At 46.5% G+C, this 14,832-nt stretch overlaps 1 protein-coding gene across 6 annotated transcripts in view; it reads left to right on the top strand.

Annotated features, from left to right (window-relative positions):
• The window catches only part of LOC129869445 (microtubule-associated serine/threonine-protein kinase 2-like), a 284,626-nt gene that overhangs the window by 172,748 nt on the left and 97,046 nt on the right, over positions 1–14,832 (top strand). Inside the window, exons 1-2 of one of the 6 annotated variants that reach the window (XM_055943868.1) lie at positions 7,549–8,133; positions 8,746–8,943. The exons of 4 other annotated variants lie outside the window; for them this stretch is intronic. In XM_055943868.1, the coding sequence (XP_055799843.1) occupies positions 8,084–8,133; positions 8,746–8,943 (248 nt within the window). In that variant the 5' untranslated portion in view covers positions 7,549–8,083. Of the gene's footprint in view, positions 1–7,548; positions 8,134–8,745; positions 8,944–14,832 lie in introns of those variants that run through there. One more of the 6 variants, XM_055943871.1, reaches the window with a different exon arrangement.

The raw sequence follows: 14,832 nt of genomic DNA on the forward strand, positions 1-14,832 counted from the left end.
CAGCCAGGTCTAGTGTACTGTAGCAGCCAGATCTAGTGTACTGTAGCAGACAGGTCTAGTGTACTGTAGCAGCCAGATCTAGTGTACTGTAGCAGCCAGATCTAGTGTACTGTAGCAGCCAGATCTAGTGTACTGTAGCAGCCAGGTCTAGTGTACTGTAGCAGCCAGGTCTAGTCTACTGTAGCAGCCAGGTCTAGTGTACTGTAGCAGCCAGGTCTAGTGTACTGTAGCAGCCAGGTCTAGTCTACTGTAGCAGCCAGGTCTAGTGTACTGTAGCAGCCAGGTCTAGTCTACTGTAGCAGCCAGATCTAGTGTACTGTAGCAGCCAGGTCTAGTCTACTGTAGCAGCCAGGTCTAGTGTACTGTAGCAGCCAGGTCTAGTCTACTGTAGCAGCCAGATCTAGTGTACTGTAGCAGCCAGGTCTAGTGTACTGTAGCAGCCAGATCTATTGTACTGTAGCAGCCAGGTCTAGTCTACTGTAGCAGCCAGGTCTAGTGTACTGTAGCAGCCAGATCTAGTGTACTGTAGCAGCCAGATCTAGTGTACTGTAGCAGCCTTCAAGGACCCCATTGTGTGTACTGTGTGCTGTATGACACAGCCTTGAAGACCGGTGGAAAGAGGAACATGGAGTTAGAGAAAGTTGATGAGGGTCTTACTCTGCTGAGGAGGACTTGAGGGACCTGTTGCCGGGACATGGTCTGTGAGCTCATCCATCCAAACATAGGATTGTGTAACGGCTACACTGACACTACCATTGGTGGATATCTCTAGATCTCTGTTACTAAGATGAGATAGAGAGGGATCTGCTGAAAAAATTATAAAAGATAGTATAAAAGAGAAAACAGTGAGATAGAGGGGGGGGTGAGAGAGGGAGAGAGGGGGGGTGAGATGGAGAGGGGTGGATGAGAGAGAGAGGGGTGGATGAGTGATAGAGGGGGGGAGAGAGAGAGAGAGAGGGGGGGTGAGAGAGAGAGAGGGGGGGTGAGAGAGAGAGAGAGGGGGGAGAGAGAAAGAGGGAGAGGGGGCTGAGAAAGTAAGGGGGGGTGAGAGAGAGGAAAGGGGACTGCTATAGCCAGTCAGATCTCCACTGGGCCCTACAGCAGGGATCATCAACTAGATTCAGCCGAGGGCAGACATGGAACAGACCATTTCTCTTCAGTTTTTCGCAAACGCCATATGCTATAGCATGCTATGGAGTGTGGATACCAAAGAGATACCGGATATAGGCTACACAAGACACTGTGATTTCTACTTCTACGTGATGACTTTCCATTTAGACCGTAGAGTAGTGATGTGACAAATGGAATTTTAACCTTTAAACTGCCATTTAATTTTTCGGTTTACATTAAAGTGATAAAGTGACATAAAAATGACAGGTGAATTCACAATGCAGCTGCACTTCCTTCTCATTTAACTTCTCAAAGTATTATCATACAGGACTGCTGTCGCTTGCCTTTCTCTACCATTTTTCCAACGACGATGACGTAGTGGTGGAGAGTCGACTCCAAAATAATTGATTCCTCGATTCTTTGCACGTCGACTCTCATTTCAGTGTCAAGATTTTACTACGACTCCTAAGGTTCAGAATTTCTGTAACGGAGGATTTGCCGTACTTCCAAGAACACAAACACTTACATCTTTCATAGCGAGCTAGCGAGGGATGGAGAGAGGGGAGGGGTACAGTATAGGCAGGTCGGCCAGCAGGCAGACAGAGTCAGAACAGTTCACTAGGCCTATCTATCGGCAATCAAAAGCTTTATCTCGTAATTTCTTGGCTTGCAATGTTTCGCTACTTCAGTTATGCAGGGCCTATCATCAATGAATAGGATATTGAGATGAGCGAGACACTTCGCTCTCACATAGTCATCACACACAGTAATAACTGCGCATGTCCACGGGTTTGCTTCACACTGTTACAGCGTGTTAGCCAGGGCACCAAAACAGCGGAGAAATTGACCCATGTTCTCCATCTACGTGAAATAACACAGCGTTTTTTGGTTAGGTATTATTTTTTATTATTATATTTTTGCCCCCTTTTACTCCCCAATTTCAATCTTGTCTCATCGCTGCAACTCCCCAACGGGTTTCGGGAGGCGAAGGTCGAGTCATGCGTCCTCCGAAAGATGACCCGCCAAACCATGCTTCTTAACACCCTCGTAAAACTGACTATCCTGCCGATCCTTGAGTTCTGCAATGTCATTTACAAAATAGCCTCCAACACTTTACTCAGCAAATTGGATGTAGTCTATCGCAGTGCCATCCTTTGTTCTGTCTCCTAGAGATGAACGTACTTTGGTCGAAAGAGCAAATCAATCCCAGAACAACAGCAAAATACCTTGTGAAGATGCTGGAGGAAACAGGTACAAAAGTATCTATATTCACAGTAAAACAAGTCCTATATCGACATCTGAAAGGTCGCTCAGCAAGGAAGAAGGCACTGCTCCAAAACCGCCCTAAAAAAGCCAGACTACGGTTTGCAACTGCGCATGGTGACAAAGATTGTACTTTTTGGAGAAATGTCCTCTGGTCTGATGAAACAAAAATAGAACTGTTTGGCCATAATGACCATCGTTATGTTTGGAGGAAAAAGGGGGAGGCTTGCATGCCGAAGAACACCATCCCAACCGTGAAGCACGGGGGTGGCAGCATCATGTTGTGGGGGTGCTTTGCTGCAGGAGGGACTGGTGCACTTCACCAAATAGATGGCATCATGAGGATGGAAAATTATGTGGATATATTGAAGCAACATCTCAAGACATCAGTCAGGAAGTTAAAGCTTGGTCGTAAATGGGTCTTCCAAATGGACAATGACCCCAAGCATACTTCCAAAGTTGTGGCAAAATGGCTTAAGGAAAACAAAGTCAAGGTATTGGAGTGGCAATCACAAAGCCCTGACCTCAATCCTATAGAAAATGTGTGGGCAGAACTGAAATAGTGTGTACGAGCAAGGAGGCCTACAAACCTGACTCAGCTACACCAGCTCTGTCAGGAGGAATGGGACAAAATTCGCCCAACTTATTGTGGGAAGCTTGTGGAAGGCTACCTGAAACGTTTGACCCAAGTTAAACAATTTAAAGGAAATGCTACCAAATACTAATTGAGTGTATGTAAACTTCTGACCCACTGGGAATGTGATGAAAGAAATAAAAGCTGAAATAAATCCTTTTCTCTGCTATTATTATGACATTTCATAATCTTAAAATAAAGTGTTGATCGTAACTGACCAAAGACAGTGAATTTTTACTAGGATTAAATGTCGGGAGTTTTGAAAAACGGAGTTTAAATGTTTTTGGCTAAGGTGTATGTAAACTTCTGACTTCAACTGTAGGTAGTGTTACTTTTGCCTGTGCGTGTGTGTTTGAGCTGTCACAGTGTCACCTGGTTACATGTCTGAGGGTGTTCTGTCTCTCTTGAAGGCTTGACTGACACTGGGTAAAGGTGAAAGGTCATTAGTATGCAGCAGAACTGTAGCTCTTCAGTCTCACCCTCTCTCTTCCTGGAACAGCTCAGTATCCCTCACTGGATCCACACTGCTGGTCTATTTAGAACTCTCGTGCCAGCCCGCCCGCCAGCCAGCCAGCCACTCACGGGCTCTGTTCTGAAAACTAACCCCAAAACTCAACACAAAAGTTGTTTCTTTTATCTCTAGTACCCAACAGTGTCTTTTGAAGACAGGCCTGCCTTGTGAAAGTCTGTCTTTATTTCCTCTCAGTTGGGTGCTGCGGGGTGGTTGGTGTGTGTGACGTTATGATAGTTTCACTTCATTCGTCTCTCTCTCTCTCTCTCTCTCTCTCTCTCTCTCTCTCTCTCTCTCTCTCTCTCTCTCTCTCTCTGACACACACATCATCCTCCCGTTTATACCCACAGTTGTACTGTATCTGCTCTCTATTCTCTGACCACAGTCTAACCTAATCAGAACCTAACCTTGACCCTGTATTGGAGTGTACTGTAACAGTTAACTACCTCTGCTGATGTTCTCTTATAGAACAGGTCCTAGACTGTTATAGTAGATTAGTCTGGGTAATGACAGTCTCATGTCCTGTAGCCGTGTGGTCGTACGTCAGTCCACTAATCAGGCGGGGATTAGCCTAGTGATGCAACAGCGCTACGCTAGTTGTAACCAAAGCCTCTAATGTAGCCTGATTGATTCAGATCCATTGTCCCTGCCGTCACTGCATGTGAGCTGCATTTAACCCACACGTAGACAGGCTCCCTCACCAGGGACACTGATGTACCTCTGATTCCCAAGACAGAGAATGGGGACAGGAGAGAACAGGACGTTGAGTGGTAGAGAGAGATAATAGCGGGGAGGGAAGAATAGCTAGCCAGGGTAAGACAGGGATGATGTGTAGAGAGGGGTGGGAGGGAGGCTAGCCAGGATAAGGCAGGGTAAGACAGGGATGAGGTGTGGAGAGGGGGAGGAAGGGAAGGCTAGCCAGGATAAGGCAGGGTAAGACAGGGATGATGTGTAGAGAGAGGGGATAGGAGGGAGGGCTAGCCAGGATTAGGCATGGTAAGACAGGGATGAGGTGTAGAGAGAGGGGAAAAGAGGGTAAGGCTAGCCAGGATAAGGCAGGGATGGGGTGTAGAGAGAGGGAATGGGAGGGTAGGGCTAGCCAGGATAAGGCAGGGTAAGACAGGGATGAGGTGTGGAGAGGGGGAGGGGGAGGGAGGGAAGGCTAGCCAGGATAAGGCAGGGTAAGACAGGGATGATGTGTAGAGAGAGGGGATGGGAGGGAGGGCTAGCCAGGATAAGGCAGGGTAAGACGGGGATGAGGTGTAGAGAGAGGGGGAGGGAGTGCTAGCCAGGACAAGGCAGGGTAAGATAGTGATGAGGGGTAGGGAGGGTAGGGATAGCCAGGATAAGGCAGGGTAAGACAGATATGAGGTGCGGGGGGAGGTAGGGTAAGGTCAGCCAGGATAAGGCAGGGTAAGGCTAGCTAGGATAAGGCAGGGTAAGACAGGGGTGAGGTGTAGAGAGAGGGGGGCAGGGTAAGGCTAGCCAGGATAAGGCAGGGTAAGACAGGGGTGAGGTGTAGAGAGAGGGGGAGCAGGGTAAGGCTAGCCAGGATAAGGCAGGGATGAGGGGGAGGGAGGGTAGGGCTAGCCAGGATAAGGCAGGGTAAGGCTAGGGGTGACAGCTGCACCTCCCTCAGGGTCTTGTGATACCATGAGAATGCTCTGTGCCTGGTTGTCAGTTGGGCGTGGTAGTGCTGTGTGTCACTGTATTCTGGACTTCTCTCTCTCTGTACTCTACTGCTCACAGTGTGTGTGTGTGGGAGTGACAGTAGCTCAGGCGACAGGCTCTCTCTCTCTCTCTCTCTCTCTCTCTCTCTCTCTCTCTCTCTCTCTCGCTGGCTGAAGAGGCAGTGACCATGGCCAAGTTCTCCCTTTGGACACTCCTGTCAGACTGTCAGAAAGAGCAGTCAGCCAGACCTCAAGGACACTCCTCTGAACCAACGGACTAACTGACAAGCATTCCCCAGGATCAGGGATCTTAGCCCGGGGATACTCAGAGCAGATCTCCCAAACCCTGGTGCCTGTGGAGGATTTATGTGACGGCTATTTGAACCAATGCTAACCTATACTTGACCTGTGACCCAGTCAGTGGAGTGGTCACCGAGCCAGGACAGGGGGGGACACAGAAACCCCTGTTACTGTTGGGTTTCTGGTTTGACCCACGGGACTTGAGGAACCTTCTAGAAAGCTGCTGACTCTGCTCACTGTGCTTGTGTTTTGGTGTTTGTGTGTGTGACTGTGGTTGTATGTGCCAGTGTGTGTTTGTAAGACAGGGAAGTGAGTGGTTTGATGTTGTTATAGCTGGGTCAGGTAGAGACATGGTGTGTGTGACTCATCGGTGTTCAGCTGTAAAGCCCTGCTTTGCCAGTATTATATGAGAACAGAACACTGAGGACACTGTAGCCTAGATACCTGGCATACCTGTCTATGTACTGACCAGTCTGACACTAGCCTAGATACCTGGCATACCTGTCTATGTACTGACCAGTCTGACACTAGCCTAGATACCTGGCATACCTGTCTATGTACTGACCAGTCTGACACTAGCCTGGATATCTGGCATACCTGTCTATGTACTGACCAGTCTGACACTAGCCTAGATACCTGGCATACCTGTCTATGTACTGACCAGTCTGACACTAGCCTGGATATCTGGCATACCTGTCTATGTACTGACCAGTCTGACACTAGCCTAGATACCTGGCATACCTGTCTATGTACTGACCAGTCTGACACTAGCCTAGATACCTGGCATACCTGTCTATGTACTGACCAGTCTGACACTAGCCTAGATACCTGGCATACCTGTCTGTGTACTGACCAGTCTGACACTAGCCTGGATATCTGGCATACCGGTCTATGTACTGACCAGTCTGACATTAGCCTAGATATCTGACTAATCTTTCTGTGTACTGACCAGTCTGACACTAGCCTAGATACCTGGCATACCTGTCTGTGTACTGACCAGTCTGACACTAGCCTGGATATCTGGCATACCGGTCTATGTACTGACCAGTCTGACACTAGCCTAGATATCTGACATACCTGTCTATGTACTGACCAGTCTGACATTAGCCTAGATACCTGGCATACCTGTCTATGTACTGACCAGTCTGACACTAGCCTAGATACCTGGCATACCTGTCTATGTACTGACCAGTCTGACACTAGCCTAGATACCTGGCATACCTGTCTATGTACTGACCAGTCTGACACTAGCCTGGATATCTGGCATACCGGTCTATGTACTGACCAGTCTGACACTAGCCTAGATATCTGACATACCTGTCTATGTACTGACCAGTCTGACACTAGCCTGGATATCTGGCATACCGGTCTATGTACTGACCAGTCTGACACTAGCCTAGATACCTGGCATACCTGTCTATGTACTGACCAGTCTGACATTAGCCTAGATACCTGGCATACCTGTCTATGTACTGACCAGTCTGACACTAGCCTAGATACCTGGCATACCTGTCTATGTACTGACCAGTCTGACACTAGCCTAGATACCTGGCATACCTGTCTATGTACTGACCAGTCTGACACTAGCCTGGATATCTGGCATACCGGTCTATGTACTGACCAGTCTGACACTAGCCTAGATATCTGACATACCGGTCTATGTACTGACCAGTCTGACACTAGCCTAGATATCTGACATACCTGTCTATGTACTGACCAGTCTGACACTAGCCTAGATACCTGGCATACCTGTCTGTGTACTGACCAGTCTGACACTAGCCTGGATATCTGGCATACCGGTCTATGTACTGACCAGTCTGACTTTAGCCTAGATATCTGGCTAATCTTTCTGTGTACTGACCAGTCTGACACTAGCCTAGATACCTGGCATACCTGTCTGTGTACTGACCAGTCTGACACTAGCCTGGATATCTGGCATACCGGTCTATGTACTGACCAGTCTGACACTAGCCTAGATATCTGACATACCTGTCTATGTACTGACCAGTCTGACACTAGCCTAGATACCTGGCATACCTGTCTGTGTACTGACCAGTCTGACACTAGCCTGGATATCTGGCATACCGGTCTATGTACTGACCAGTCTGACACTAGCCTAGATACCTGGCATACCTGTCTATGTACTGACCAGTCTGACACTAGCCTAGATATCTGGCATACCTGTCTATGTACTGACCAGTCTGACACTAGCCTAGATACCTGGCATACCTGTCTATGTACTGACCAGTCTGACACTAGCCTAGATATCTGACTAATCTTTCTGTGTACTGACCAGTCTCACACTAGCCTAGATACCTGGCATACCTGTCTGTGTACTGACCAGTCTAAACCACATGGCCTCTCAGAAAGTAACTTGATTTTGGATGTTGTTACTCACACTCACTGTTCTTCTCATTGTGTGTTATGAATGAGTAGTCCGTAAGGGCTGTGTCTGTTTTGCAGTGTTGTTGTTTTGAGAGGAAGTGAGCTGTCAGCTCGTTGGCCAGCATGGCTTTGATGGACAGGTGGCACAGTTCACTGGAGCAGCACTGACTCCCCGAGCCGGCCCCTTGATTTACCATTGCCGTTGGAGACATGATGAAGAGGAGGAAGGAGAGGCCAGGAGCTCCTGACCTGCATATCCAGTAAGACACACACACTGACCACAAAGGGTTAACTGCCCTTACGGTATGTGTGTGTGATTCCCTCCCTCTGTGTGTTGTGGAGCTGTAGGTCTGAGTAGAGTGATTGACAGGGCCAGGCAGTGTCTGCTTACACCCCTCAAACATGCAGTACACATCACACACGCACACACAGCCATGGAAACACACATTAGCACTCAGGCATAAAGGAAAAACGGGAGGAGCGGTGAAGGGAAAGAGAGGAAGAAAAGAGCGGGGAGAGGTTAGGGGGGGATAGTGTGAATACCAGGTCACTGCCCAGTCAGAGACAGACACATGCACACAGCAGACTGCTGCCAGGGTCATATTGTCACCCATTCTGGCCACTCACAAGGGGGTCCAAGTCTGTTTAGACCAGCCCCATATGGCCCCTCTCTACCCAGCCTGCCAACAGAGAGCTGGCACTGGGGAGTATGAGGGGGCTCCACTGCCCCTCACCACAGCTTCCTTAGTACGGGGAGGGGGGCTATTTTGATGACGGTTTCATGGATTTAAGCCAGTAGTACATTTGTTAGTGTTGTTTATCAGACAACCTTCCCTCTTTCCTTCCTCCCGTCCGTCCGCGTCGACCCGTAGAATCTGGCCGGCCGCTCAGCACCGCTGCCATGGCAACAGCAGTCTCCTGCAGCACCTGCTCTCCCCCACCTCCCTCCCTCGCTCCATCCACACCTCCTCCTCCCAGCCTTCCCTCCTCCTCCACTCCTCCTCCTCTGCCCACGCTGAGGGCCCCCTGTCAGCCCCCGTCCACCAGGGGGGAAACCCCTTCCTCTGGAGGTAAGACTGGATGGCTGTGTTTGGGTAGTCCTGGCATGTGTGCATGACCCGGTTCCTTAACTCAGAGATTAACAGTACCCTTAAGGCATGTGTGCATGACCCGGTTCCTTATCTCAGAGATTAGCAGTACCCTTAAGGCATGTGTGCATGACCCGGTTCCTTATCTCAGAGATTAACAGTACCCTTAAGGCATGTGTGCATGACCCGGTTCCTTAACTCAGAGATTAACAGTACCCTTAACACCGAACCCAAACCGGCTGCGTGTGTGCGCCATCGTTCATACATTTATTTTGTCCCCCCACATCAAACGCGATCACGACACGCAGGTTAAAATATCAAAACAAACTCTGAACCAATTACATTAATTTGGGGACAGGTCGAAAAGCATTAAACATGTATGGCAATTTAGCTAGTTAGCTTGCACTTGCTAGCGAATTTGTCCTATTTGTGAGCGCTGCGTTAATCGAATCCGGTATCAGGATAAATAAAAGGCAAGGTCTGCCAACTTTCTTTAATTATGTTTAATTAACACAAACAATAAATGGCAAATGCAATTTTCGTATATACGGGTTCGCTGTATCACCGCGCAGGGTAAAACAGAGAACTGGCAGGAAGTACGTAAACAGCTGTTCTTATACCGTGATGACGTAGTTCCAACCCGTCTGTTGGCCTCTCACAGCAGAGGCTGAGCGTGGTTTAAACTTTACTCAGCCTATCGCCGGCACTCAGACTGGTCCCAGTCTCTCAGATTTCCGCATCTGGTCGTTGGGTAGATTAGATCCGTCTTGTGCCGCTCCCGATGCTACACTCAAACAGTTCCTTATATGGTATTGTCCAGTGTCCTACCCACCCTGGTTGGCCTGGAGATGTGCATCCCTCTCCTCTCCAGATTGACAACAGCTTTTGCATCAAGTCACTCTATGTTGCTCTAGATAGCCTAGATATTCTCTTGACTTTATATTGCGATTGGCAACTTTCATAAATTAGGTGCATTACCGCCACTGACCTCATTCGTCTTGCAGTCACCCACGTGGGTATAACCAATGAGGAGATGGCACGTGGGTACCTGCTTCTATAAACCAATGAGGAGATGGGAGAGGCAGGACTTGCAGCGCGATCTGCGTCACAAATGGAACTGACTTCTATTTTAGCCCTTGGCAACGCAGACACCCGTTGGCACCTGCGAGCAGTGTGGGTGCAATAATTGATTAATATAGATTTCTAAATTTATTTTGCAACACTCGCGCACCCGACGCGAGCGGGGTAGTCAGCCTGTTAAGGCATGTGTGTATGACCCGGTTCCTTAACTCAGAGATTAACAGTACCCTTAAAGTGTGTGTGTATGACCCGGTTCCTTAACTCAGAGATTAACAGTACCCTTAAAGCGTGTGTGTATGTGTGTCTGTGTTAAGTGTAATTACCTCCCCTTCACACTCAAATGAACTAAATAATAGCACTCCAATGATAAAGGCCCTCTCATAAAAGGTATCACCAGTTTTGTGTGTGTTCAGACTAGGTACAGTACAGTAAATTGTAATGTAACGATATGCATCATTCAAATGTTTAAGATATGACTGCATTGGTTTGCAGGACCCCAAACCGATCGAAATGTAGCGAGTGTCAGTCAGAAAATCGATTCAGACACTACGAATAGTCGGTTCACTATTACTTTCAAATGACTTTCTTTCTTCCTTCCAGAAATAGCCCAGATTTGTGTGACGACTGCATCCTCTCCTTCAGTGTGGAACTAAGCATGTCATTATGTTGACAGTCATTGATCTACAAGTCATTTTGCATGCTGAACAACCCTAGACCATGTCAGTAGTCAAACTGTGCGCATCTTCGCGGGCTGAACAGCAAGTCGTAGGCCTATTACTGATCTGGCACATCTGTGAGTCACCTTCAGCATTCAAATGTTTGTAAAATTCCTTCTGCAATATTAGGCTTTATTAGTTGAGTGACAACCGATGTAATTTATTAGGTTATTTATATCAAATGTGCTGTTAAAATGGTGTTTTTACCAGAATAAAAGTAGCCTAAGCTACCGAATGAATGAATGCCTTTTTTTGTGTGTCAAATTAACCAGTTAATTGACACATAAACAAACATTACAATAATGCACTGTGATAATTCAGTGATCATTCTTCTTCTGGTGGTCTCTGCAGTGGGCATCACATAAAGAGTGAAACAATTTAAGATTAAAATCTATAAATAATTGTAAATAAGGTTATCCAAACAATAATTATATTGCAAGAGGAGTAAAAAATAAATATGCATATATATACATACATATATATATATATATATATACACACACACACACAACCATGCAATGACTTCGGAAAGTATTCAGACCCCTTGACTTTTCCCACATTGTGTTACGTTACAGCCTTATTCTAACATTGATGACATTTTATTTTTTCCCCCCATCAATCTATGCACAGTACCCCCGTAATGACAAAGCAAAAACAGGTTTTTATAAATTTGATAAATTTATACAAATAATAATATTTCATTTACATAAGTATTCAGACCCTTTACAAAGTACCTTTGGCAGCAATTACAGCCTTGAGTCTTCTTGGGTATACAAGCTTGGCACACCTGTATTTGGGGAGTTTCTCCCATTCTTCTCTGCAGATCCTCTCAAGCTCTGTCAGGTTGGATGGGGAGCGTTGCTGCACAGACATTTTCAGGTATTTCCAGAGATTTGATCGGGTTCAAGTCTGGGCTCTGGCTGGGCCACTCAAGGACATTCAGACACTCGTCCCAAAGCCACTTCTGCGTTGTCTTGGCTGGACGCTCCCCATCCAACCTGATAAAGCTTCAATAGGCACCTTGGAATTGGATGACGCAAACAGTTGCATCCCGGATATGTCTGTCTTCCCTTGTAGCCTGTAAGAAAAACCTGATCACGTGACTGAGAGCCATGTGAGTGCGAGGTGCTTCGGCACGCAGCCGGGAGAAGGGATTTGTAATTTTTATATTCAGCTCAAGGAAACAATGACCAGTTGCCACAAAAGGCAATGATTTTTGTTAAGGGGTATTACCGCCACACAAAGGAGATGCAGCCGAGGCATTATCAAGTGCTTGTCAAATTGTGAATGAGACTGATGAAGTGTTTACAGCCTGCACAAAAAACACAAAGCAGAGCTCATGCCTTTCATGCAACTTTTTCAAATCTTCATTAGAGTTGCATCATGCAGCCTAAGAATGTATTAAAAATCTAAACATATAGCCCAACATTTGTATCACAACTGAAGTTCCATAAATAACTCTAAATTAAGCGTTAACCGCTCAACATAGAACAGCCGCATGTGCGCACTCCTTCAAATCGTTTGGAGAAAAGATCCTTTCTGTTTTATTCAGCTTTGTTCAATTGTATTCTTCATAATATAAAATAAGTTGTTGGAATTCTCAGCAAATCTTGTCTGCTGAATGAACTAGTGTAGCCCACAGCCATATGGCCTAGCCAGATCAGGACCTAACTAAAGGACAACTCAGAGTATGCTATTCTGTTCTTCTGAAATAGACTACATTTTCTTCACATCATGCTTCTGTAGACCTGTCTAAAATAAATAATGGATGTATTGTGAAGGTGTAGGCTATACCACATGGATTTATTAGACTAGATGTTCCAAAGGTCTGCATCAGTGGCTTGTAGGCTGTGTGTGGAAGCCAGGAGATGCTAAATGTGTTTATGTTAATTAACAGTCCATCACCAGCTAACAAAATGTCTTGACCGCAACAACCCCTAGGTGGGCTCAGGGTAGATCATTACAAAAACAATGTTTGAGGGAGACATACAGGCAAAGCTGAAAAGGCAACTAGGACAGTGCTAACACGCTCCAGTAGTGTGAGAGAGAGAGAGTCAAGGTAATCCATCTATGGTACTGAACACAGAGGAATTCATGTCCATTGTGATGTGCAGAAGAGGTCATCAGATACACTATGACCTTGATTTGACCTCTGACATCTAGTGATGGCATAGGCTGTCTTGTCCCGAGCTGTCTCTTGTCTATTTTTCTGTCACTGTATCTCTGCTAAGATGAGCAGGGCTAAGGAACTGTCACATCCCGTTGTCATTCATGATGGCTGACGGAACTGTTGATGTTCAATGGTGGCATCTCAGTACAAGTTGAAATAAAGGTTTCCATGTCTGAGGGCACTTTAACATATTCTTTGTATGATCCGGATTGTGGAGCGGTTGGCACTCAAATACCGAGCTCTTGGATCTTTACCATACCGGGCTCTTGGATCTTTACCATACCGGGCTCTTGGATCTTTACCATACCGGGCTATACGGTATTACTGGACGTGCACACAAGGGGAGCTACAATTTAGGCAACAAGGATCTTGATCCAGGAGGGCATTAAAATGTCTCTAGTCTGGGTTACCAGTCTTTTTAACTAACATTCCACTCCTTGCCATCCATGTCATTGCCAGATAGACTGGCCTTATAGACCAATCTCAACGTTCAATAAGCAGATGGATTTATGGCGGAGTTGCTCATTGGTTGTTGGAATATATTCTATATATTCCATGTGGAGCCTCGAAAATAGAATTACAATTATAACAAAGTCAAAAACAAACATTTAGATGTTGGCAAAGCAAGATGTTGTATTTGAGGCTGAAAGCAAAGAGGTTTTGTGGTTGGAATTGCAGTATGTATTTAGTTTGAGAATTTAGAAATGAGCTAGCAACTTTTGACCGCATACCAAGGTGTTCTGTGGAGAGAGAAAAAGTGATAGAGTTCCAATATTTGGATAATCGTTGTGATTGGAAGGTAGCTGGGAGGGTTATCGAATCAAAATCAACTACTCTGTTCTCCTCGAGCTCATTAATGATTGAATGTTCATATTTGAAGATGGCAGAAAGGCCAGGCTCTTTGGCAATGACAAGCAGTGGCAAGGAGTGGAATGTTAGCTACAGAGACTGGCACTCAGGCCAGAATGTCTTGACATCTAGCCACTTAGCTAGCAATTTAGCAAACCAAATGTAAAGCTGGAGTCCTGAGCTGGATATCATTTATTTAATACATTTTAAATGTCTTAGTTATAAGCAGTGCTGCAGCACACAGCCTCCCGGTGACACCAACCCAAATTATATTTTTTTCAAATATACCGTTTATGCCGTATATCGGGGTATCTGCCTAGCATCAGCATTCACATGGAACTTTTTGCCCGTTGTAAACGAGCTAGCTTGCTAACGTCATGTAGAACGTGCGTCTCGGAAATCGCAACCTAAAATGTTTACTTTCAGGTCTTGTGTTAGCAAAACGTATTTTGTAGAATTCTCACAGATGCTCTGTGGAAACCAAACCAGGTCCCGAATTTCATTTGTGAAAAATGCCCTAAAACCTTTTAGCGCCATTCTGTTCTGTATTGATGATGAGTATGGGCATCCTTCTTGGGCTTCCTAATCCCGACACACTGACACACTGATACACACACACACACACACACACACACACACACACACACACACACACACACACACACACACACACACACACACACACACACACACACACACACACACACACACACTGACACACACACACTGACACACACACACTGACACACACACACACACTGACACACACACACACACTGACACACACACACACACACACACTGTCACACACACACACACACACACTGACACACACACCTCCCATATGGCCGTAGATGGTGCAGAAAAAGCCCTGGTGGTAGAGTCAATAGGTGTTTACGGCAGGCTGGACTTTAAATGTGATCCACAGAGAGAGAGAGGCCACTGAGCCAAGGGCCACTGAGGGGGGGGGGTGCTGGTCACTGAGCCTGGCCACTGAGACTGGCGGGAGAGAGAGAAGGAGAGTTAGAGTTAAATGAGACAGAGGGGAGGGGGGAG

Source organism: Salvelinus fontinalis, chromosome 14 (genome assembly GCF_029448725.1).
Source record: "Salvelinus fontinalis isolate EN_2023a chromosome 14, ASM2944872v1, whole genome shotgun sequence".
NCBI classification, from domain to species: domain Eukaryota; kingdom Metazoa; phylum Chordata; class Actinopteri; order Salmoniformes; family Salmonidae; genus Salvelinus; species Salvelinus fontinalis.